The 24,841-nt window shown below is 39.6% G+C and overlaps 2 protein-coding genes across 2 annotated transcripts; both read right to left on the bottom strand.

Annotated features, from left to right (window-relative positions):
• Nucleotides 1-3,116: 3,116 nt before the first annotated feature.
• LOC138442635 (growth-regulated alpha protein-like) lies at nucleotides 3,117-5,339 on the bottom strand. Its single transcript, XM_069594357.1, has 4 exons — nucleotides 5,097-5,339; nucleotides 4,894-5,017; nucleotides 4,697-4,780; nucleotides 3,117-3,845 (listed from the first exon to the last, which is right to left on the bottom strand). The coding sequence occupies exons 1-4, from the start codon at nucleotides 5,182-5,184 to the stop codon at nucleotides 3,830-3,832; spliced, it is 312 nt and encodes a 103-aa protein (XP_069450458.1). The 5' UTR covers nucleotides 5,185-5,339; the 3' UTR covers nucleotides 3,117-3,829.
• Nucleotides 5,340-15,565: 10,226 nt separating this feature from the next.
• On the bottom strand, nucleotides 15,566-18,135 carry LOC138442634 (growth-regulated alpha protein-like). The gene is made up of 4 exons (XM_069594355.1): nucleotides 17,430-18,135; nucleotides 17,215-17,338; nucleotides 17,022-17,105; nucleotides 15,566-16,238 (listed from the first exon to the last, which is right to left on the bottom strand). Exons 1-4 carry the CDS (start codon nucleotides 17,515-17,517, stop codon nucleotides 16,223-16,225), a joined length of 312 nt encoding a protein of 103 aa, XP_069450456.1. The 5' UTR covers nucleotides 17,518-18,135; the 3' UTR covers nucleotides 15,566-16,222.
• Nucleotides 18,136-24,841: the final 6,706 nt, after the last annotated feature.

Raw genomic sequence — 24,841 nt, 5'->3', positions numbered from 1 at the left:
CCTAACCTTTGTTTCCACTGTAGTCCTCTGAAAATAAAGAAATCATCTCAAAGCAAATTTTGTGACTAACACAAAACAAAATTTTATTTTTATATTTTAAATTTTATTATTTATTTTTAATTTATAATGTATTAAGTTCTGCTATACAGCAAAGTGATTTAGTTATACATGCATATACATTCTTTCTAAAATTCTTTTCTGTTACACTTTAACACAGAATATTGAATATAGTTTCCTGTACTATACAGTCCTGTATATAGTCCCTGTACTATACTATAGGTTCCTGTAGGACCTTGTTGTTTATCCATTCTATTATAATGGTTTGCATCTGCTGACTCCAAACTTCCATTGGAAGGACTGATGCTGAAGCTGAAACTCCAATACTTTGGCCACCTGATGTGAAGAACTGACTCAATGGAAAGAACCCTGATGCTGGGAAAGATTGAAGGCAGGAAGAGAAGGGGATGACAGAGGATGAGATAGTTGGATGGCATCACTGACTTGATGGATAGGAGTACGAGCAAGCTCCAGGAGTTGGTGATGGACAGGGAAGCCTGGTGTGCTGCAGTCCATGGGGTCACAAAGAGTCAGACAAGACTGAGCAACTGAACTGAAATGATCTATTTTACACATGGTAATGTATATGTTTTAATGATACTCTCTCAATGTGTCCCACTCTCTCCTTCCCCCACTGTATAAGGAGGTGGATGAACCTGAAGCCTGTTATACAGAGTGAAGTAAGTCAGAAAGAGAAAAATTAATATAGTATATTAACACATATATAAATGGAATCTAGAAAGATGGTACTGATGAACCTATTTGAGGACAGCAATGGAGATGCAGACATAGAGAACATACTTATGTTATGATCTACATAAGACAACTTATAGCCACTGTAATCATTTACACGTTTAGTAGGCATAACAGACCCCAGACTACTTAAAAAGTATAGCAGAGCTTTTGTTTAAATGTCAATCTGTTTAAGAAGGAAAAAAATTTGCTTCAAGACACCTTGGCATGTACTGTACCTCTCTTTTTGATAAAAATCATCACCCATACATTCTCAGGAGCCAGGGAAATTTTCTATCTTTCACTGTGACTCTAAAAGGAGACTATCTGGAGCTAAATACAGAAGCAACAGTATATGTAGGGCTTCCCAGGTGGTACGAGTGGTAAAGAATCCGCTTGCAGTGCAGGAGATGTGGGTTTGATCCCTGGGTCAGGAAGATTACCTGGAGAAGGAAATGGCAACCCACTTTAGTATTCTTGCCTGGAAAATTCTATGAACAGAGGAACCTGGTAGGCTCCATGGGGTCACAAAAGTCAGACATGACTTAGTAACTAAACTCCCGCCCCCCACCCCCCCCCCCCCGCCACCACCAAAGATATCCTTGTACTACCAGAACCTGTGAGTATGTTACCTTGCATTGCAAAATGAACTTTGCAGATAGGATTAAGTTAAGGGTCTTGCAAGGAAAGATCGTCTTGCTTTATCCTGGGTGGCCTGATATAATCACAAAGATTCTCATAAAAAAGGAAGTAGGAGAAGTCAGAATCAGACAGAAGGCAATGTGGCAGAGCAGAAGGACCAAAAGAAACCATCTCAGAGAAAGAAATGTTCCTCTCTCTAAGTTTTCCTGACTGGTTTAATAGTTAAATTGACATGAGACAGATTAGCAGGAGTAAATCAAGCAAAAGTTTAATAATATATGTACATGGGAGAGACCCAGGAAAACTGAGTAACTCACCAAAGTAGCCAAAGCCCTCACTTTAAATACCATCCTAAGCTAAAGACAAAAGATGTTGGGAGCAATGGTTATGAGACTTTCGGGGAGAGAAGCAATTTGCCTCAGAATAGAAAAGCCAGTGTTTGATAAACAATATTTGCTGCACCATGCAGAGATAAAGGGACACGAAGTGGACCCTGATTCTTAGATCCTGCTTAGAGTTTGCCTCACCACCCCTGGCCCATATTCTTTGCAGAGATCTCCTCTAAGTCTATTCTGAAAACAGGTTATTTATCTAAATTCTTTTAGGCAGTTAAGGTTCAGTTCAGTTCAGTCGCTCAGTTGTGTCTGACTCTTTCCGACCCCATGAATTGCAGCACTCCAGGCCTCCCTGTCCATCACCAGCTCCCGGAGTTCACTCAGACTCACGTCCATCGAGTCAGTGATGCCATCCAGCCATCTCATTCTCGGTCGTCCCCTTCTCCTCCTGCCCCCAATTTCTCCCAGCATCAGTCTTTTCCAATGAGTCAACTCTTCTCATGAGGTGGCCAAAGTACTGGAGTTTCAGCTTTAGCATCATTCTTTCCAAAGAAATCCCAGGACTGATCTCCTTCAGAATGGACTGATTGGATCTCCTTGCAGTCCAAGGGACTCTCAAGAGTCTTCTCCAATACCACAGTTCAAAAGCATCAATTCTTCGGCGCTCAGCCTTCTTCGCAGACCAACTCTCACATCCATACATGACCACAGGAAAAACCATAGCCTTGACTAGACAGATCTTAGTCGGCAAAGTAATGTCTCTGCTTTTGAATATACTGTCTAGATTGGTCATAACTTTTCTTCCAAGGAGTAAGCGTCTTTTAATTTCATGGCTGCAGTCACCATCTGCAGTGATTTTGGAGCCCCCAGAAATAAAGTCTGACACTGTTTCCACTGTTTCCCCATCACAGTTAAGGTAGAGGTTACAAAAAACACCTTTCTGACCCTTCTGCTTATTAAAAATAACCAACAAAGAGACACATTTGGTTGGAGGCAAATTTTGGTGCCCTAGGGAAAGAGATTTGAAGAGGCCATGTTGATGGCTTTAAGATACAGGAAGATGATCATAAGCTACAAAACACAGATGACCTCTGGAAGCTAAAAAGACCAAGGGGATGGATTTTCCCCTAGTGCCTCCAGAATGAGGCTGCAATGCAGACACCTTGGCCTTAGTCCAGTGGAACTAATTTTGGTCTTCTGACTTCCAGAATTGTAAAAGAATAAGAATATTCTTTTAAACTACTGAATTTGTAATAATTTTTTACAACAGCAATAGAAAACCTAAGTGCTGGGTATTCAAGAGGGAGGATAAAAGAGGTCAAGAAATAAAAAAGAAACTTAAGTAAGAAATTTGTGTAAAAAGCTTTATTTTCATGTTATTTATAAAAATACATCAATAAATACTTAAACTTCTCTATTCCAAGACATAGAGAAACATTTAGATAACTCACACTAAACAAGGCATTATGCCTTACAAGGAAGACATAAAATGTCCAAGGGATATTTAGATCATTGTCATTTGTAAAGGTTCAACATCAGAAGTGTTGACTACAGACTGTGACATGTTTCAATAAATAACAACTGACAATTTCTCTATAAAAAGTAAACGTACACACACATTCCTACATTAACAGTGATCGTGATCTATCTGTTTGCTTGAACCCTCCACTACTGTCTCTAGTCTTTACTATAATGGATAGTACAGTGTGGAATACCCTCTCCCCAAAAATAGTTTAATAAGTGAAGAACACTTAAAACACAAAATCTTCAAATTAAACAGTCAGGATTGAACTAACTTTGAGTTAACATAAAAATAAACTTTGAAACTAACAGTACCGAGAACTGCCAAACACATTCACACCTTTAAATATTAGAATATCAATACACAGGCTTTGAAAAATAAATAAATAAATACAGATGTAAATAAATAGAACTCTCATAAGAAACAGCCAAATACATTAAACACAGTCCAGATGGCCCTGGGAGCCATTTGTTTCTCTTCTTTTACTTCAATTCCACTGAGGCTGCTGCAATAGTCAAGAAGCTCCTTCCATCTCTCTTGATCAGTTGGCACTAGCCCTGCAATGAGAAAATGGTTACTGTTAGTAGGACTCCCAAAACTGACCTCACAGCCCTGCACTATGTGGTTGCTACCTAGACCAGTGCTACACTGTATGACAGAAAATGCCAGGCTCCTAAATGCTATTTAATTAGGAACATGGAGTCTGTGCTAGCAATCTTACTATTTTCAAAAAGCGAGAACATAATGCCACCTTGAGCTAAAAAAAATACATGCATGACATCACTTAAGCCACATGGTAAACTCCATTAAATACCTATTACTATTATTCCCCATGTTACTGAGACTTAAAGAGATTAAGTACTTTCCCTGGGGTTACAGGAATAGTAAAGGGTGGAATCTAGGCTTGCACTGTGTTGGCAGAGGCCAGGGGGAGGGACGTTCCCCTGAAAAGTCCCTGGCTTCACCACCAAGCCTGAGTTCCATATGACCCAAGCCCAAGAGTTTTACCTCTCAGGTCTGAAGCTCATGAAAAACTCGAGGTAAAGGGTATTTGTTCCTTAAGAGATAGGAAGCATTTTAGCATCATTGGCTAACTCTGCTTCACCTTTTGGGCTCCTTGGTGGCTCAGATGGTAAAGAATCTGCCTACAATACAGGAGACAGGGATTCAATCCCTGGGGCTTCATCTTTTAGAAACATACATTTACCCACACTCCACGAGCGAGCAGGCCAGGAGGCAGCGGAAGTGTCCTTCTGACACCAGAGCAGATTAATGACCCTAACGGCAAATTTAATTCTGAAATAATGATTTTTTTTTCATTCTTTCAGCTTAATCCTAGGTTTCTCTGACATAACTTTCAGCAGGCAGAATGACTCTAGTCAGGCGATGAATAAAAACCACAACTCACTGGTTCAGCATCTTATCGATGATTTTCTTAACCATGGGGGCGGCGGGGTTGAGACACACTTGCTGACCAGTCTTGAGAGTGGCTCTGCAGAGAGAAGGAAGAATCTACGTGAAGCGGGGGGTCCATTTGAGGGGTGGGGTGGGGGCATCGGCACGGTGGGTGGTGATGACGAGGACAGCAACAGAGGTGACACTTACATGACTTCGGTTTGGCCGCAGTGGGGGCCCGGGGGCGTCACCTTCACGCTCTGCATGTTCTTGAGGTGAATCCCCTGCACGGTCTGCAGGCACTGGCAGCGCAGTTCGTTGACCACGGGCGCCCCTGCGGGAAGGACAGAGTGGGTTAGGGGCTGTCCTCACGGGCACCCGTTCCGGTCCCGCCCTGGGGATCCGGGTCTCACCTGCTGCGCGCCGGCCGGCGGCCACCAGGAGCAGGAGCAGCGTCGCGGCGCCGAGGAGCCGGGCGGCGGGGTTCGCGGCTCGGGCCATGGGCCTCAGCTCTGGGGGTCTGTGTCTGCGGCGGGAAGGCTGGCGGGAGCGCGGGCTGAGCGGACTCTGTGGCTCCCCGAGCCGGGTGAACCCCTTTTATCCTGATCAGAAGGGAGTTGCCAGCCCCGGGGCCAGGGAAATTCCCGGTCCGGAAGGAAGGGGGCCCCGCCCGCCTCAAGCGTAATCTGCGCACTCAGAGTGTCATCCACGTACCCAAATCCCCACCGGAGGGTGAGTCGCCTTGCAAGAAGTGTTGTCACATCTTAGAGGAGACAGGCATAGTGACAAACGTTAGTTATTAAGATTGAGGGAATTAAGGCCAGGGAGGAGGGACCCAGAGAGAACTGATTTTCCACGTGTTACTTACACTTAAGTGTCTTGGGACTTGATGATTTTATCCACGTCTGCATAAGTACACTCTTAAAGGACAGATCATCTCAAATTATGCGTGAGAATGTTCTCTTACTTCCCGGTATTTTACGAGCACAAATAAATCACACCTCATGTCATATTATCCCCGCAGTAGTGAGGGGATGACCAGTATCAAAAGTTTAATTTTGTGTTTACATTGCAACTAAAGTGTCGCAATCCTACAAAGCTTCCTTCCCCGGTGAAATTCTGGAACTTCCAGACCTCGAGTAGATTCATGAATACCAGCTTTTTTTTTTTTTTGCGTAGAGTGTGTTGATTTGATTAATCCGTGAACTAAGGGACAAGTGGTCATTTGGACCTATTCCAGGGAGAGAAAGGTGTGTCCGGGTTCAGTTTCTAGTTTTGTTCAAGAACAAAATAAGTCACAGGAATTGGAGTTGGGGGGGGGGCGGGGCGCGGGGGCGAGGAATGCCTAGTGCCAGTAGTGAGGGTAGCACCCTTCACTCTTCTAACCAAAAAAACGGGTGTTCCTGTGAAGTATCTAAGAGCTAAAATCATGAATGTCATACCATTTACTTGTCTGATGGTCACAAATCTCATTTTATCTTCATCTTATATGGACTATTCTGCTTCCAGTGATTTGATTTCCTTCCAGAGAAATAATTGTTGTCATATTTTATTTGTACTGATTTCTAAAAAGACACTTCAAGCAGTTGATTGAAGACATCATAATTGTGTAGTTTATTTTTCACCCTTAGTTTTAATGTCCTTTGTTGGATTATGCTCAGGTAGGTTTCAGATATTTAGGAGTGATTCTGGATGCAGATCTGTTAAAAGTGAGGGGATAAGCAAGTGGTAAGCAAGAGAGGGGAGGGGAGGTTGGAAGGGTGGGTAAAGACACAGAGCAGGTCTCTGATCCAGGCTGCAAAGCAGGAATTTCAGCTCTCGGAAATACTGATCCATGGCATTTAATTGTCTGTGCCTTAGTTTCTCATCTGTAAAATAGAGATGAACTGTAATATTTACTTTAACCAGCATTACCGTGAATAAATGTATTAGCATTTGAAAACACCTGTACATATTAAATGCTATAAATAATTTTTTAAAAACTAAAATGGAAATTGCTTTTTCCATATTACTAAGCTGAAATTAATCAGGATAAAATCTTTGCACAAAGAGAAAAGAATTATTGAAAAAAAAAACAAAGTAAAAATAAAAACTCTTCCAACATAAAATGTTTGCATATTTTTTAAGAGAAAACAGAGTACATTTTTTGGTATCTAGTTTGTTGAGTAATCTTATAATTCTAGTTTTAGTCATTTCAACTACAAAATGTGAAAAGTGAAGATCTCTCATTTTGATTATTAGAAAAGATTAAGAATAACTAGACTATAATAAAGATTTGTCTTTACATTTTTTTTGGTCAGTATAGTCCTAAGATAAAGAACAGGAAATTTAATTTTTTTAAAAAAGAGTAGGGAATGAAAGATGACCTAAAGCTTATTAAATATGAGTCACTTAGCAATAATTGAGAATTTGCCTAGATACTGTTGTTATTTTTATTTTTCTGGGATTCTTAATTGGAAATATACTTGACACTTGACTCAACGAACATGAGTTTGTGCAAACGCTGAGAGATCGTGAAGGACAGGGAAGGGTGTCATGCTGCAGTCCATGGGGCTGCAAAGAGTCAGACATGACAGCCACCGAACAACAACAACACTTAACACTTGGACCACATGGGCTCAAACTGCATAGGTCCACTTATACACAGACTTGTTTCAATAAACATATTGGAAAAAATTTTGGAGATTTGTGGCAATTTGAAAAAAAAAAAACTTGCAGGCTAACCATGTAGCCTAGAAATGTCAAAAAAAACTAGGAAAAAGTTGCTATGTCATGAATGGATAGAATCCATGTAAATACTAGTCTGTTCTTACATAGATATAAGGTGAGTGATATTTAATATAAACTTAATGTGGTAGCTTTCTTCCTGTTTTATGTATGCCTCTCTATTTCACAATTGGAGAAACTATCATCACAGGTAAATTTTTAAAAAAAATGTAACCATGTTTCTAATACTGTGTTATGAATATGACTGTAATACTGTTGGCCATAAGGTTTTTATAGTGGTTCATTCATTAGAATATAGGCTAAGCTACTGTGAAGCAATTGTATCAATTATACTAAGCTACCACAAAGCAATCATATTGCTTCCTTGTTATCAATGCATTAATCATTATATCTGTAATTAAATATGAATTTTACATTATCTTTCATTTTTGATGAGTCATGTTATTAGTGCATATAACATCTATAGTGTTTTGTATTAAATAAGACAATGTTGGTGGAGATACTGACAGATGATTCATCTTATAAACATATGGCAAACTTAAAGTATCAATAAATACAGTACAGTAATGTAAATGGATTTTTTCTGTTAAAATTTTCCTAATAAAACTGCCCTAATTTTCTTTACTCTAGCTTTCTTTATTTTAAGAATAAAATATATAATACATATGGGCTTCTCTGGTGACTCAGCGGTATAAAGAGTCCTCCTGCCAACACAGGAGATGCGGGTTCTCTCCCTGAGTTGGGAAGATCCCCTGGAGAAGGAAATAGCCACCCACTCCAGTATTCTTGCCTGGAAAATCCCCACAGACGAGGAGCCCGGTGGGCTACAGTCCATGAGGTCTCAAGAGTCAGACACAATGTAGTGACTAAATGAGATACGTATTAATTGACTGTTTATGCCATTGGTAAGGCTTCCAGTCAACAGTAGGTGATTAGTAGTTAAGTTTTTGGAAAGTCAAAACTTATACTTGGATTTTCAAACTGTACCCATAACCCCCATGTTTTCAAGGGTCAGAGACATAATATCTATTCTTTAAAAGTTAAAAAAAAATTTGATTTTATTTTTCTGATTAAAATGTATATCTGCTTATTATAGCACGTAAGAATTAAAGATATTAAAATTTAAAAATAAAAAACTAAAAAAAAAAGTATAAAGGACAGAAAACATGAGATTGTTATTAAGACTTTTAAACTTCTGTTCAAGAAACAAACTTCTGCAGATCTTTCCTTTTTTCTTCAACATCCTAGTAACTGACATGTTTTATGTGTTTATGAGATGCTAAGTAAACAGGAAGTGCTATCATAAATAACACTTTGATGTAATAGGCAATATTCTAAATCTTTTACATATATGTAAAACCCACTTAGTCTTAACTGCCTCATGAAATAGTCACCAGTTTATTTTCTTCACAATTTTTCCCCCACAGGGAAACTATTAATAAGTTGCCAAGATCTCAGAGTTAAGATAATTCAGAATTTGAGCTTCAGGTAGTGTAGCTTTAGCCACTTCACAATAAAAAAATTACTTATTTTTCCTGAAACAAATGACACTTAACTTCACAAGGGCAGTTTGTTTTGTTATTCTCATGGTTGAATAGTTCAACTTCGCCTTTCCTAAAACTTGAAAATAGCCAACTACTTGAGTCTCCAGTATTTTATTTCACTGACAACAAGAATTTTCTTTTGTGTCATGAATATTATATACTTGAATTTAATAAAATCCATATCTATTCATCTAGCGGTTTGATTTTCCAAATCAGTGGACTTCAACTCAAAAATCAGGTCAGGAATAATGCCTCCACCCTGAGAGTTTCCCAGAAGCGAACTGAGCAATACCATCAGCTCTTATTTGCTGAAATAAGGATCACAGTTTTCTACTGACTTTGTTTGAGCACTTTGTCATATTTTATTACCTAAAATATTTTGCCTTCAGCATTAATTGGAGACTACCCAGACATTTATTCTCTTTATAACTTAAGAAACCAGAGAATCTTTGCTCTAATGCTTTCCAGATCCAAACCAAAGTATTGGCATAAGCCAATACTCAGGGTGAATGAATAAAGAATCAAAACTGTAGTAGCCAAAAGGATAAACCATATCAAGAAGCAGCATTGTATTTGTAGAATTATCTTCAACTTTATGCCTAAGAATTTGTATATTGTCTTAATAAACATTGCTTAATGAACATTTATTTCTTACAAAATAAAGTGCAAAAGATTTTTTCTACTTTAATATATCAGTTCTCAAAATCTAATCCTTAATGGCACTATATTATTTTTCAGATCATTTAAAATGCAATAATGTGGGAATTCCCTGATGGTCTAGTGGTCCACACTTTCATTATGAAGGGTCTGAGTTCCGTCACTGGTTGGGGAAAAAAGATTCTGCAAGCCTCACAACATAGCCAAAAACAAAAGAAAAAAATTAAAAAATAAAAAGCAATAGTATTCTGAAACCTACTAAAGTAACCCAGTTCTTCCCTTCTTGTTTTAAAAAACATCTTCCCTAACTAATTACTCATTTTATGAGCTGAATCACAAATGTATATACACAAACTTTCAACTAAGGCAATCACCAGTTTTAAAAGTATAGAGCCAACCCTATATTAAAAGAATTAGTAGCTAAATTTCATTTTGAGCTACCATATTTACAGCATTATCCAGGTTTGATTGACATTATCTAATCTGCCTTTAAAATCCAGAGTTGTGGGACTTCCCTGGTGTCCAGTGGTTAACACTCCAGGCTCCCAATGCAGGGGGCCTGGGTTCAGTACCTGGTCAGGGAACTAGATCCCACATGCAGCACTTTAAGCCTGGTGCAGCCAAATAAATAAAGATTTTAAAAGTCCAGAGTTGGTGCTGTATCCCCAGATGATGGAGCTTCAGAAATGGTCTGTGCCCTGCTGCTCTCCTCATGCTGGCCTTGGGAAGTTGTGCCCACAATTGCCAACCCTGTCTTGCCACAATGATCACTTTGGGTAGAATGATTCTGGCACAGAGAGGAGAAGAATGAAGATGTTGGAAGCAATAAATGCCTGGATCCATCCACTTCTTCAGTCCAGAGCATTCATCCAGGGTCAGGGTCGGGGTCATGCCCCTGGTCCAGTCTCTAGTATATTTGTCATTTCTGCCTGCCTTGAGCCCTTTCCTCCTGCTTCTGGAGGAGGTTTTGGTGGAGGAAAACCTTGGTTTTCCTGTGGGAAGCATCTTTTCTTTCTCCCAATCTGGGTAGCTCAGGTAGAGTGACCCTGCTTTAAAGCTCCAGGAGTGAAGTGAGGACTGAAGGTGATGTTGGTCAGTCCTTCCAGTCTGGGTCCAACCACAAGCCATTCTATAGGTGCAGGAGTGAATGAGTGACCTAAGCCTAGCCAAGTCAGAAAAAAATCCCTGGAGTCTTTTTGTCAAGAAATGCTCAGAAAAACAAATAAAAAAGCCCTTGCTTCCTGTTGGGTTATATCTAGTAGAACAGAAATTTAAAACTTCATCTGCGCTTGAGAAGAGCTTGCCTAAAATGAAGCCAGCACAGAGAAAAGCAGCCTGATCCAGAGTGAGACTGTTCTGAAGTTTTGAACTAAGCTTTATTGCATCTACTCATCAGTCTTTTAGTTTCATAGGTCAAATGAGTCCCTCTTCATTAACCCAATTCGAATTAGGTTTTTTGTTACTGACTCTACTTACTGCTAGAATTATCTCATGAAAAAGGAGGGTGTTTCAACTCAAATTTGATGCCTTTCTCCATTTGTTTCTTCATTTTCAATGGTTATTTTTTCAGCTTTTATAAGGTGGGAATGAAGTTTGGTGCTGGGGATATAAAGAGGAACCCTCAATGCAGTAGGAAATGAATATAAAAAAGAAAAGTTTCGGAAAAGCTACCGTGGCAAACCATTCCCAAGGTATTGGGAATGAGAAGGGAGACTTACTGCAACTCTTATAGAGGGTTTATGAGAATTGTCAGACTGAAAGAAGGGCTCACTCATGTGAATCTTAAGGGGCTTTGCAAGTAAATGGGGAACACAGAGGGGTGGAAAACATTCCAGGAGAGGATCAAGTGGGCAAAGACATGGTTATTGAAAAGAGCATGTGAGTACTGAGAGAGCAAGTGTCTTGCATTTAGAGCTCACTCTATGAGCAGGAAGAGGGGGAAAGAGGCTGGAGGAGGTGGCAGGGCTGGGACATTGGAGGCCATGTGCTCATAGGATCCTGCTTCTCCATCAAGACCCAGTTTGGATGTTACCTCCATTGGGAAGTCTCACCTCAAGGTGTTTCTATAGCCTTCTTGCACAGACTACGTTGTGACCTTTCTCGGCTGTCTACCATGGGGAGGAGGAAAGGCTAGGGTAACCTAAGATTCACAGTGTGTGCAGAAAAGGAAGGGTGGTAGATATTGTAAAACTAACAATAATAAATAATAATAATCAGAAACTTCATAGAAACCCAAATAGAACAGAATGACCAGAAGGGGGAGCTCTCACACTCTGGGACAAGAACTGAGCCCAGCAGGAGGAAGACTCCTTTCCTTGCAATGACTCAAAGAAAATCCTTGGACTTTTTGCTTACTGTAGCCCTCCCAACTTCTTGTTCCTTTCTATAAAAATGTTCTTCCCTTACCGCTTGGGGACTTGGATGGAGCTTGCCATGGCTGCAGACTTCAAATTGCAATTCTTTGCTGGTCTTGAATAAACCCCTCTTTACTGGAGAAATACCTGACAATCTATCAGTTTTAGGTCAGAAATATTAAGTCAAAGGGCATTTATTAAGCACATACAATGTATTGATGCAAGAGATTGTGGTCAGTTTTGCAAAAGATATGTAGTGGAAAAAGCTGAAACATAAAGTGCTTCTTCATGCGTACTTTCTTCTGCAGTAGAGTAAGTCTTACCTTCTGTTGGTGTTGTAAAGACAGCCTGACAACTTCAAAATCTCTCAATATTTAAATTCATTTCAATTATCTCTGAATACCAAGTAATATGTTAAGTTTGGGCATTATTCCAAGTCTTCTAAAGAATAGATTTCAGTGTAAACTTTGACTTTCCATTTTTTAATGATTGTTTTTTAAACTTTTGCAGAGGTAATTAAAGTACATCACATATGTATAAGCCAAAAAAATACAGAAATGCCAAAATTACCAAAGAATATGTCAAGAAATAGATATAGGAAGTGAGGAAATGTCTCTGTGGAAATATTTTTTATCACTCTTGGCTATAATGGGCATGAAAGCAGCATGATGACTCTGTTTTGATGCTTTCTGTATTGCGGAAGCAAAATTTAGGAAGTTGAGAGATGAGTTATAAATCACAGCAAACATATCACGCACAGTGATATGTTATTACATAGTTCAGCTAGGAAAGTTATAATCATCATAAAAATCTTGATGATCAGAGAATATCCTCTGTAACTTTTCAAGGTTTTAAAATTTGTTGATACATTCTTTATGACTCATATATAATCTTTTTTAGAAAATGTTATCTGTGTGCTGGAAAACCAAACGTGGTTTATGCAGTTGTTAGGTGAAACATGCCCATGTGTTTTTTTCAAGCCAGATTGGTCAGTCATGTTGTTTAACTCTTCTATACTGTTATGATTTTTTTTACTGCTTTGTCTATTAAGTATTGAGAGAAGTTTGTTAGAACCTTTAACTGACTGTGGTTTCATATATTACACCTTTTAGTTTCTCTCCATTTTGCTTTATATATTTTGATAATGTTATTAAGTTCGCTAAGTATTTTTGTCCCTTGTAAAATTGCCACTTTTTAATTTTAAATCAGCCTTCTTTATATCTCAAGTCTTAATGTATTATTTGGTTGTAACTAATATATCAATCAGGGACTTCCCAGGTGGTGCTAGTGGTACAGGACCCACCTGCCAATGCAGAAGTAAGAGATGCAAGTTCAATCCCTGGGTCAGAAAGATCCCCTGGAGGAGGGCCTGGCAACCCACTTCAGTATTCTTGCCTGGAGAATCCCAGAGGAGCCTGGTGGGCTAAAGTCTGTAGGCTCACAAGGAGTTGCAAAGAGATGACAGAAGTCACTTAGCATGCATGCACAATATATCAACCACTAACAAGTATATCAATAATTTATACTAATAATAAATTAATAAGTAATTAATACATCAATATATCCATGCCAGGTTTCTTTCAATTGTTTTTTGCATGATATCATGTTTTAATTCTTTTCATTTCAAATGATCTAGGTCCTAATGTTTAAAGTGTGCCTTTTTTAAGCAACATTAATTCTTTTTGTCTTAATTACACAGCCTGATGGTCTTTGACTTTTGAGTTTTCATCCCATTTCAATATACTATAATTTCTAACATATTTGGATTTAATGTCTTATCTTTTGAAAAATGGACTTTCAATTTGGAATAATTTTCAAAGTTAATTAACTTACTTTTTTTTTTTTTTTTGGCTGAGCTGGGTCTTCATTTCTACTCAGTCTTTTCTCTGGTTGCAGGGAGCGGGGTTACTCTCTAGTCACAGCGCATGGGCTTTTCTTTGCAGTGGCTTCTCTTGTTTCAGAGCACAGGCCCTATGCTGAGTGGGTTTCAGGAGCTGCAGCATGGAGTTTGTCGTTGTGGCTCCCAGGCTGGAGAACACAGGCTCCGTAATTGTTGCACATGGGTTTACTTGCTCTGTGGCATGTGGGATCTTCTTGGACCAGGGATCAAAACCACGTCTCCTGTATTGGCAAACATGTTCTTTACCACTGAGCCACCAGGAAAGCCCCAGAATAATTTTAGATTTACTAAACACTTGTATAACACAGCACAAGGAGTTCCTGTGGACCTTGGCCCAGTATCTCCTCTTGTTGATATCCTACATATTTATAATCACTTGTCAAAACTAAGAAATTAGCATTGGCACATTGCTGTTAACTAAACTCCAGCCTCCATTTGGGTCTCACCACTTTCCATTAATGTCTTTTTTCTATTCCTGGATCCAATCCAGCATACCACATGGCATTAAATCATGTGTCTTTTGTCTCCTTAGAGCTGTGACAGATTCTCAGTTTTGTCTTTCATGAATTTGACAGTTTTAAAGCATGCTCATGAGTTATTTTGTAGAATGTTCCTCCATGTGGATTTTTAGGATGATTTTCTGATGATTACACTGGGATTATTGATTTGGGGTAAGAATATCATGAAGATGAAGTGTCCTTCTTATCACATTATATGAGTACATGATGCTCACATGATATCAAGTGATATCAAGTAGTGATAATAACCTTAATCACTTGGTTAAGTGACAGATTCTCTATTGTAAGTTTATTGATTTTCCTTTTTCCTTACCTCTTTTTTGGAAGTAAGTCACTAAGTCCAGCCCAAACTCAGGTGTGTGTGAGAGGGTTGGAATTAAACCCCACCTTCAAGAGGCTCTACTTATATTATTAGAAATCCTTCCGAAAGGAAGCCATTTCTCCCTGTGCCATTTGTTGTTTTGTCTCTTTATTCTTTAATTTTTGTCTACTTATGTATTATACAGGTATTTTCTTTTATTCCATTTTCTCCCCTTTTTAGATTTTTAAATCTAAAATTTAGCATTTTCTTTTTATTGGTCGTCCTAAAAGTTACTATGTTCTTGCCACATTGCAATTTTCTTTAAAGCTTTCTCTAACAATGTATTATATTTTATAATACATTGTATTATAAATCTATTTATCTCCCTATCATTTGTGTTACTTTTGTCATATATTTTACTGTACAGTATGTATTTATTTCTACTGACCATTATTATTGTCATTTTAAACAACACAAACTGCTCCTGTTCTTAGGAATAATCTACTTTTCTATCTTTTTCTCCCAGCTTCATTAAAAGGAAAAGAATGGCATAGCTGTTTGAAAACCATTTATCAAAACAATTTAATAGGAGCCCTTATTAAAATATTAATAAAAATTCAACAGTTTATAAAGAACTAATTTTGAATAACAAATTGGTCAGTGTGAAAAAAATAGGGATTTTTTAAAATAAAACTAGAATTCTCAAAGTGGTTGAGGAGGGTAGTATATCAAATATTCCTTCTCAAGTTAGAGAAAAATAAGGGAATAGTAGCAAGGAGTTGGCATAAAGTTAGGTACAATCTAAGCCTAAGTGTATAATACCTTGAGCACCCAGTAGGAACTAAAGATCAAGAAGAATAAAACAAAACTTAATCATGTTATTTTTTTTTTTGCAAAACTTTTATTTTCATGCCATTTAAAAAATGTAACAGTAGTTTTAACTTCTTTGTTCCAAAACAAAGAGAAACACCACATAGTAAACGTTAAACAAGGCATTATGCCTTACAAGCAAGACATAAAATGTCCAAGGGAAATTTCAACATTAAAATGTTGATCACATAATATGAAATCATTTCAATAAATAACAACTGACATTCTTTAAAAAAAAGTACAGAAATAGAAATGCACATACTTTCCCTGATTCTAGTAGTGATTTCACTGATTATAAGAACTTCCCTCTCCCACTCATTGACTCCACCTCTCTCTCAGAGCCTAGCACTTGATGGTCTTCCAATAAATATCAGTTGAATAAAACATTTAAAACTCATCATCTTCATATTAAATAACAATCAGGACTGGGTTATGCTTGATTAACATAATCACATCTTTAAACACTAACATGTAAAAGACTAAAATACCAGCCTTGAAAAATAAATACATATATAAATAAATAGAACTCATATAAAATAGTCCAGCACATCAAGTCCTTTCTAGTTGTCCCTGGAAACCAGCCGTTCTCGTCTTCATTTTCAGTTCCTGTAAGAGCAGAGACCACTTTTCAGGAACTGTCACCAGTGAATTTCTTACTTCCCTCTAGGTCAGTTGGTGCTGCCCCTACAATGAGAAAAGGGTTAGGGTTACAGGTGCTGAGGAAAGCTGTTCTTCTTGTACAGGCCCCAAGGCTGGAGGGACTTCTGCATGGAGACCCTGGCCCAGCTTTGCACTCAGAAAAGGTTTCTGCTAAAAAAGATTTAAAAACTTTCACAGGCATCCTAGAACTCAGGGAGCTTTCACTGCAAAGTCCTGCTCTTCACTGGTAAGTTTCTGAGGTCCTGGTTGCCGGAAACCCGGGTTTCCATTTTTCAGGTAGAAACCATTGAGGAATGGAGGTAAACAACATCTGTTCTTTAATGGGTTGGAAGCATTTTACCATTTCTGGTTAAATTTACTCAGTCTTTTGAAATCGCTCAGTTGTGTCTGATTCTTTGTGACTCTATGGACTGTAGGCTACCAGGCTCCTCTGTCCATGGAATTCTCTAGTCAAGAAGATTGGAGTGGGTAGCCATTCCCTTCTCCAGGGGATCTTCCTGACCCAAGGGTTGAACCTGGGTCGCCTGCATTGCAAGTGAATTATTTACCTTCTGAGCCACCAGGAGAGCCCTACTTAATCTTTTAGGAACATACAGGTTCATTTGAATGGGGATGGAGAGGAGGGTCAGGACAGAGGGAGCTGGAAACAGCCTTCGGACACTAGAGCAGATCAAATTTAATGGGAAATAATGGTTTTTAGTCCTACAACTAAACTGTGGGTTTATCAAATACTATTTTCAGGAAGTAGATGCCAGTATTTGAGGGCAATGGCTCTAGTTGCAAGTAGGAATAAAATCCATGACTTACTTGTTTAGCATCTTATTGATGATTTTCTTAACCATGGGAGCTTCAGGGTTGAGACAAGCTTCCTGACCATTCTTAAGAGTGGCTCTGCAGAGAGAAGGGAGAATCCACGTGAGGCAGGAGGTCGGGCTGTAAGTCTAGGTTGGGGCATCCGGACTGCCGGGGTGATAAGGACAACAACAGTGGCTCTACTTACATGACTTCGGTTTGGCCGCAGTGGGGGCCCGGGGGCGTCACCTTCACGCTCTGGATGTTCTTGAGGTGAATCCCCTGCAAAGTCTGCAGGCAATGGCAGCGCAGTTCATTGACCACGGGCGCCCCTGCGGGAAGGACAGAGTGGGTTAGGGGCTGCCCCCATGGGTACCCGCCCGTCCCTGTCCCGCCCAGTGGATCCCGGGCTCCGGGTCTCACCTGCTGCGCGCCGGCCGGCGGCCACCAGGAGCAGGAGCAGCATCGCGGCGCCGAGGAGCCGGGGAGCGGCGGTCGCGGCTCGGGCCATGGGTCTCAGCTCGGAGGGTCTGTGTCTGCGGCGGGAAGGCTGGCGGGAGCGCTGGCTGAGCGGGCTCTGTGGCTCTCGGAGCCGAGCGAACCCCTTTTATCCATGGTTGGGGCGGGAGTTGGCAGCCCCGGGCCCGGGAAATTCCCGGACGCGCGGGTCATTCCCGGGTCCGGAAGGAAGGCTTGGCCCCGCCTGCCTCCCGGGGAGTCCATGCACGCGGGGTGTCCTCTTTGTCCCCAAATCCCCACGTGGGGAATGAGTGGCCGCCAGGCTGGGGCTACCTAAGGTCGAGAGGGGTGCCGTGGGCGCCCGGACACCCCTGGTTGTCAGCGGACGTTGTCAGACTTAGACTAGTATAGGGACTGCACCACAATTTAGGGGGGAGTTAATTTCTTTCAAAGACATTTCCATTTTGGAGATTGAACGAGTTAAGGCTAGAATGGCAGCCTTTGTTTGTTTGTTTTGTCTATCTTTCCTCTTTTTCTTTAATTTTCATTTTGTAGACTTTATGAATCCCTGACATAAATGCACTTTTTAAAATAACATATCATCTCAGTTTATATGTAAGAACCTTTGTCTAATACCTGATGTTCTAGGATCAAAAATAAATCACACTAGTGCCATTGTTTTGTTTTGTTTTGTTTGAGATATGAACTGGGGGCGAGGGCCAGGGACCTGACTATTAAATGGGTTGATTCCCTGTTTATTTTAGGATACTGTGTTGTAATCTGTTATCTGTCCTCTCTTCGAAATTCTGGAACTTAGTGATTCCAAGAGCACCACTTTTTGTTGCACAGAAGGCTGTGCTTTCACTCACCGCAGATTTCAGGTATTATAAAGGGCCAAGTTGGGCTCAGGAGGTCCCTTCACCTTTCCTAGGCCTTTCTGTGGGCAGAAAAGATCTTAAGATCAGAAAGCGAGTGCCTAAGATTCCTGACTTTAAACAGCGAACAGATATGGCTTTGGACACAAATACTAGATTACTGATACATTTCACTCCATGTTATTTGAATTTGCCTATTTCTTTGAACTAATTCCTCCTGGGAATCAACTATCAATGTACTTACATTTCAAATTCTATGTAACTGAGGCCTTCTCACTTGCAGCATCAGTTTCAATATCCCTTTTTAGATTAAACTGTAGTTGGTCTAAGTTGACCCTCCAGAGTAGGTAAGGATTTTGGGGATGTGTGTGATGTTCTGTGGATGCTGTGAGAAGGATTGGGGAGTGGAGGAAGAGGCTCTGCCTCAGGAACAGAGGGATTTTGTCAATCAGGCTGTCAAGGCTGAAATCTCAACTGTACATTTACCTGCCACCATGGGATCATGGGCAATTTATTTAATCTGTCCCTGTTCTGGCTCTTCCTCTGTTAAAGCGAGCTAATGATAGTGTCTACCTCACTGAATTGTTATGAATATGAAATGTGTTAACATTTCTAGAAGAGTGTGCGCTCAGTAGTGTCCAAAGGGTAGCACATATTAAGTGCTATATAAATATTTGCTAAATAAAACAGAAATGTTTACAACCTTACTGTTATGCATTAAATGTTAGTGCCCTCCAAAAATTCCTATGTCGAAGCCCTATACCTCACTGAGATGGTATATGACCGTGGAGCCTTTTGGTGATTAGGTTTATTTGAGGTCATCAGGATGGGGTCATCACAGTAGGATTAGTGCCTTTATAGCAAAAGGTCGTCTCTCTTAGTGATGTGAGAATAAAGCAAGGTGATTTCACCACCTGCAAACCAGAAGAAGATTCTCACCAGATATCAAATCTGCAGACACTTTGATCTTGCTTCCCAGTCTCCAGAAATGTGAGAAATTTGTTGTTATTCAGTCCCTAAGTTGTGGCTGACTCTTTGCGACCCCATGGACTGCAGCATGCCAGGCTTTCCTGTCCTTCACTATATCCTGGAGTTTGCTCAAATTTCTGTCCATTGAATCAATGCTGCTATCGAACCATCTCATCCTCTGTTGTCCCCTTCTCCTCCTGCCTTCAATCTTTCCCAGCATCAGGATCTTTCCCAATGAGTTAGCTCTTTCTATCAGCTGGCCAAAGTATTGGAGCTTCAGCTTCAGCATTAGTCCTTCCAATGAACACTCAGGACTGATCTCCCTTAGGATGGACTGGTTGGATCTCCTTGCATCCAAGGGACTCTCAAGAGTCTTTTTCAGCACCACAATTTCAAAGTATCAATTCTTCAGTGCTCAGTCTTTGCTTATGGTCCGACTCTCTCATCTGTACATGACTCCTGGAAAAATCATAGCTTTGACTGTACGGACCTTTGTCGGCAAAGTGATGTCTCTGCTTTTTAATATGCTGTCTAGATTTGTCATAGCTTTTCTTCCAAGGAGCAAGTGTCTTTTAACTTCATGGTTGCAGTCACCATCCACAGTACTTTTGGAGCCCAGGAAAATAAAGCCTGCTATTGTTTCCATTTTTTTTCCCATTTATTTGACATAAGTTGATGGGACTGGATGCCATGATGTTAGTTTTTTGAATGTTGAGTTTTAAAGCAGCTTTTTCACTCTCCTCTTTTACCTTCATCAAGAGGTTCATGTTTGTTATTTAAGCCTGGTCAACCCAGGAGAAGGGAAAGGATACCCACTTCAGTATTCTGGCCCGGAGAATTCAGTCCGGGTCACAATGAGTCAGACAGTGACTTTCACTCACTCACTCGGTGTATGACATTTTGTTATAGCAGCCTGACCTGATTAAGTTACTTGCATAAATACAACATGGTGATCCATCCCAGTATTCTTGCCTGGAGAATCCCATGGACAGAAGAGCCTGGTGGGCTACAGTCCATGGTGTTGCAAAGAGTCAGAGTGATTGAGCAACTAAACAACAACCACAATAAACACAACAACCTATGTTGTAAAGAGAATATATATATATATTTATTTATTTATTTCAGAGAAACATATCGTAATTTATCTTTAAATTTTTTTAGCATTAGAAATTTTGTAAGGGGGAATGCACTCATATTCTTTGAGAATTTTGGAATAGATTTTTAAAATCCACTGGTTGCTTTCAGTTACTTCTCAGATAAAATAGGAATAAGAGTAAAAAAAATTTCCCAATTCATTTATGAGAAAATATTTAAGAAATGACTGTCTATCTGCCTTGGACATTAACAGTTAGTTGCTCAAACAATGAAAAGTATTAGCTGTAATGGTTCCCAGACCCAACCCAAAGTAGTGACCTGAATAAATACCAAGGAAGAGCAGAATTTCAGCTTATTTACAACATCAGCCAAAAGGATGAAACATGTCAAGAATCAACTCTTTATCTGTAGAATTATCTATAACATGACCTCTGGAACTTTGTTAAATTAAAATCATTTACTTTCAGGAAGAAATAAAAAAGGATTGTTTTTCCTTTAATAATGTACTGCTTTCCATTATTTAATTCAGGTCAGCCCCAGATAGTTTTAGAAAATTTTAAAAGCATCAGTGATATGAAACTCATCAGGATAAGCAAATTATTTCTTGTTTTTAATGTGTCCTGAATGCCGCTTTTATATGCACAAGCCATAAATCAATGCAATCATGAATTCAGTGGAGTCAGCTCAATTTCCTAAATTCCATTTTATTCTGTAATTGTAAGGGTATCTTTGAGATTTGATTAATACAAGGTAACATGCCTGCAGAGTCTAAGGTCACTGTTCCATGCTGAACACTGACCTTGCTCACTGGCCATCATGAATGAGTGATGTGGCTCTGGTGTGTCCTAGCTGACCTTGAGAGCTCTGTTGGCATAACTGCCACTGCTACCATCCCCATTTCCTCACAGCTATGGTTTGTGTAGAACAGTTCTACACTTAAGGGAGAAAATGAAGATGGCTGAACAGGTTACTAGATCCCAAGATCTCCCATCCTTCTAAGAATGCTCAGTTGAACGACAGTGTTAACCTCCCCTTCCGAGCTCTACTATGAGTACGTCTGCTGCTTTCTCTACCTGTCTCCTGATTGGCACCCACATTTCTTCTTTTCCTTCTTTTTTTTGGGGGAGGAAGGGGTTCACACAGGTGCAGCAGGGACCTTACTTCTCTATTGATCTGACACTCTCGACAGTGAAAGTGTGTAGTCCTAATCACTGGATCACCAGAGAATTCACCTTCTTTCTTCTTAAAACAGAACCTTGGTTTTCCTTTGGAAATCCCTGCCTTTGCCCTTGGCAGTCCATGTGATTAAAGTGACTTCAATTCTGAAGACAAAGAGTTTGTGACCCAAGGACACTGTTGCTCCCTGCTTCCTACCTATGTCCTTGCCCACGTCTACATGGGTTCACAATGGAGCTAATGAGTTAAGGTTGGCTAATAAGACTGTCAATTGTGCAGGAGCATAGGGAATTAAGAGGCTCTGAGAGGCTCTTGCTTCTAGCTGGGACTGCTAAATTGGTAAGATGGAAATCTGCCGTCTTGTCATGACTTAGGGAGTGCTTGCCTGAAAATATAATGTCACAGAGGAAAAACTCAGACATAGCTTACACAGACAAGATTATTGGAGATGCTGTTTGTGAACTTGAGTCTAGCTTTGTCCTACCTAATCCTTTATGGGCATGAGTTTGAGAAAACTCAGGGAGATAGTGATGGACAGAGAAGCCTGGCGTGCTGCAGTTAATGGGATCACAAAGAGTGGGACATGACTGAGCCACTGAAATACAACAACAAATCCTTTGACTTTCACTGTCATATACAATAGATTCTCTTCCCTTGTTTAGCCAATTTGAGTTGTGATTACACCACATGCAGGTAAAGAGTCCTGAAAAATACCTCCATCTTTCATACTGCTTCTAAAGTTATCTTTTTAACAGACTGAATTCTTCACTATTTAAATCCTTCCTTCCCTTTTTCTCTCCATCTATTCACTTTAAACTTAACATTTATGAGTTTGGAAACGTGTTAGCTTCAAGGAATATAAAAAAGATAAGATTGATTCCATTATCACAAAACTTTCAGTCTAATAAGAGAAGCAGATTTATAGACAGACAATTATGAAGTACCCTAGTATATCACATGAAAAGTATGCCTAGACTATGGTAGGTGCCTAGAGGTGGGATACCAAGTCTTGTTTCTGAAGAGGGTGGGCCAATTTCTCAGAGAAGAACTTCAGAGCAGCTTATGTGTAGGGAAGGTACTTATTGAGTTGAGTCATAAATGATGGATGAAATTTTCTCATGTGAATCAGGAGATCAGAGGATAGGGGAAACATTCCAGAAGGTGATGTCAAATGTACAAAAGCATTGATGTTAGAATGAGTATCATGTCTACTTGGAACAGACAGCAACTCATATATCTGGAGCTTAATCTGTGAGTCAGGGAGAGAGGAGAGAAGGAGGCAAAATCTAGTCACTGAAGGCTATGTGTAGCTCCCACTTGTTACTCAGAAACCAGTGCAGGTGTTAATTCTAATTCCATTAGAATGCTTTTCAGTCCATCTCAAAGTGTTTCCTTGACCTATGTGCACAAATTTCCTAAGTATGAAGTATGTAAGGGAAGGTCAGATTAAATAAAAGGTTCAGGATAAGACAAAAAAAATGGAGACTTTTGTGAACTCCTTACTGTGTGTAACATGTTAGGACATGATTTATAAGAGATACAAAACTGGATAGACTCCAAACTCTTAACCTGACATTCTCAACTCTTAAATTGACATTCCTTAATATCTGTCCAGTATACTCCCCTCTGTATATTAGGTAACTTCTGTTGTTGTATCTGTAGTAAAGCCTTGGATGAGTTGAGCAATTTGCAATGATTTCAAATCATTTCAAGTTACACTGAAAGTGAGTGAAAGTGAAGTCACTCAGTCGTGTCTGACTCTTTGCAACCCCATGGATGGTAGCCTACCAGGCTCCGCAGTCCATGGGATTTTCCAGGCAAGAATACTGGAGTGGGCTGCCATTTCCTTCTCCAGGGAATCTTCCCAACCCAGGGATCGAACCCGGGTCTCCTGCATTGCAGACAGACGCTTTACCGTCTGAGCCACTAGGGAAGCCCCAAGTTACACTAAATCAACTTTAAAAACATTGGCTTTGGGCAATTTTAAAAAGATTTTAAGAAATTGCTTCAAGTTAGTTTTTCATCTTTATTTTCTTAAAATTGTTTATAATGTTTATGGAAGAAGCCTCTATTAAATAAATGCCACCATGATCATATAAAGCAATATGAAGAAACGGTGCTATGACAAGCTTTAAAAAGGGAACTCAACACAGGGAAAGGGCAAACGTCTCCATGGAAATGCATAGTTTATGCTATAAAATTTTTTTTGGAGAATAAAACCATGATGACTGTGGTTTCACGGAAGCAAAATTTAGGAAGTCAATAGATGAGTGTTGTTCAATCACTAAGTCATGTCCAGCTCTTTGTGACCTCATGGGCTGCTGCACACCAGTTTCTATTGTCTTCCACTATTTCCTGGAGTTTGCACAAATTCATGTCCAGGTAGTCAGTGATGCCATATATGTGTGTGTGTGTATAAATATATATGTATATATATGTGTCTGTGTATATGTATATATATGTATTAAAGATGAGTATACATACATATATATATGATTGTGTGTGCTAAGTCACTTTAGTTGTGTCTGACTCTGTGCGACCCTAGGGACTGCAGCCTGCCAGGCTCCTCTGTCCATGGGATTCTCCAGGTCAGAATACTGTAGTGGGTTGCCATTTCCTTCTCCAGGGGATCTTCCTGACCCAGGGATGGAACCCGAGTCTCTTACATCTACCTGCATTGGCAAGTGGGTTCTTTACCACTAGTGCCACCCGGGAAGCCTGCATATATATACATATGAGTGTACATAGATAAGTGTATAAACCACAAATGAAAGTATCACACACATGGTGTCACAAGTTTTAGCTAGAATTAGAATAAAGAATCACAAACTTGATTTTTGAATGTTGTCCATAGTGCATTTTCCGGTGTTTTTTTTTTTTAACTAAATTCCACATATTTTGGACCAGAAATACTTTTATTTTTGTTTTTATTCCTCTTGACTCTGTCCATTTGTACATACATTTTTTTAATAGAGACACACACAGCATGTGTTATAAGTAATCAAAGTCTTATCAAACAAACAAAGCAAGATAAAAGCTCTGCGTGAGGGGATGGTGATGGCATTAGCATTTATCTGGTACTTACACAAGGCCAGTAAGGAAGGTGATAGATGTTCAGGACAGGAAATAGAAAGATTTATTATTTGGGGCTGGAATGGAGTTTATCCCCTGTTTTTCCTACACCATGTGATCTCTCATTACAGCCTTTTTTTTTTTTTGTATCTGCTTTATTTTTTGTCCATTCTGCATTCCACCAGCTTA

Source organism: Ovis canadensis, chromosome 6 (assembly GCF_042477335.2).
Source record: "Ovis canadensis isolate MfBH-ARS-UI-01 breed Bighorn chromosome 6, ARS-UI_OviCan_v2, whole genome shotgun sequence".
Classification (NCBI taxonomy): Eukaryota; Metazoa; Chordata; class Mammalia; order Artiodactyla; family Bovidae; genus Ovis; species Ovis canadensis.
Note: the sequence above shows the minus strand (reverse complement) of the source record. Positions and strands in the feature narration are given on the sequence as shown.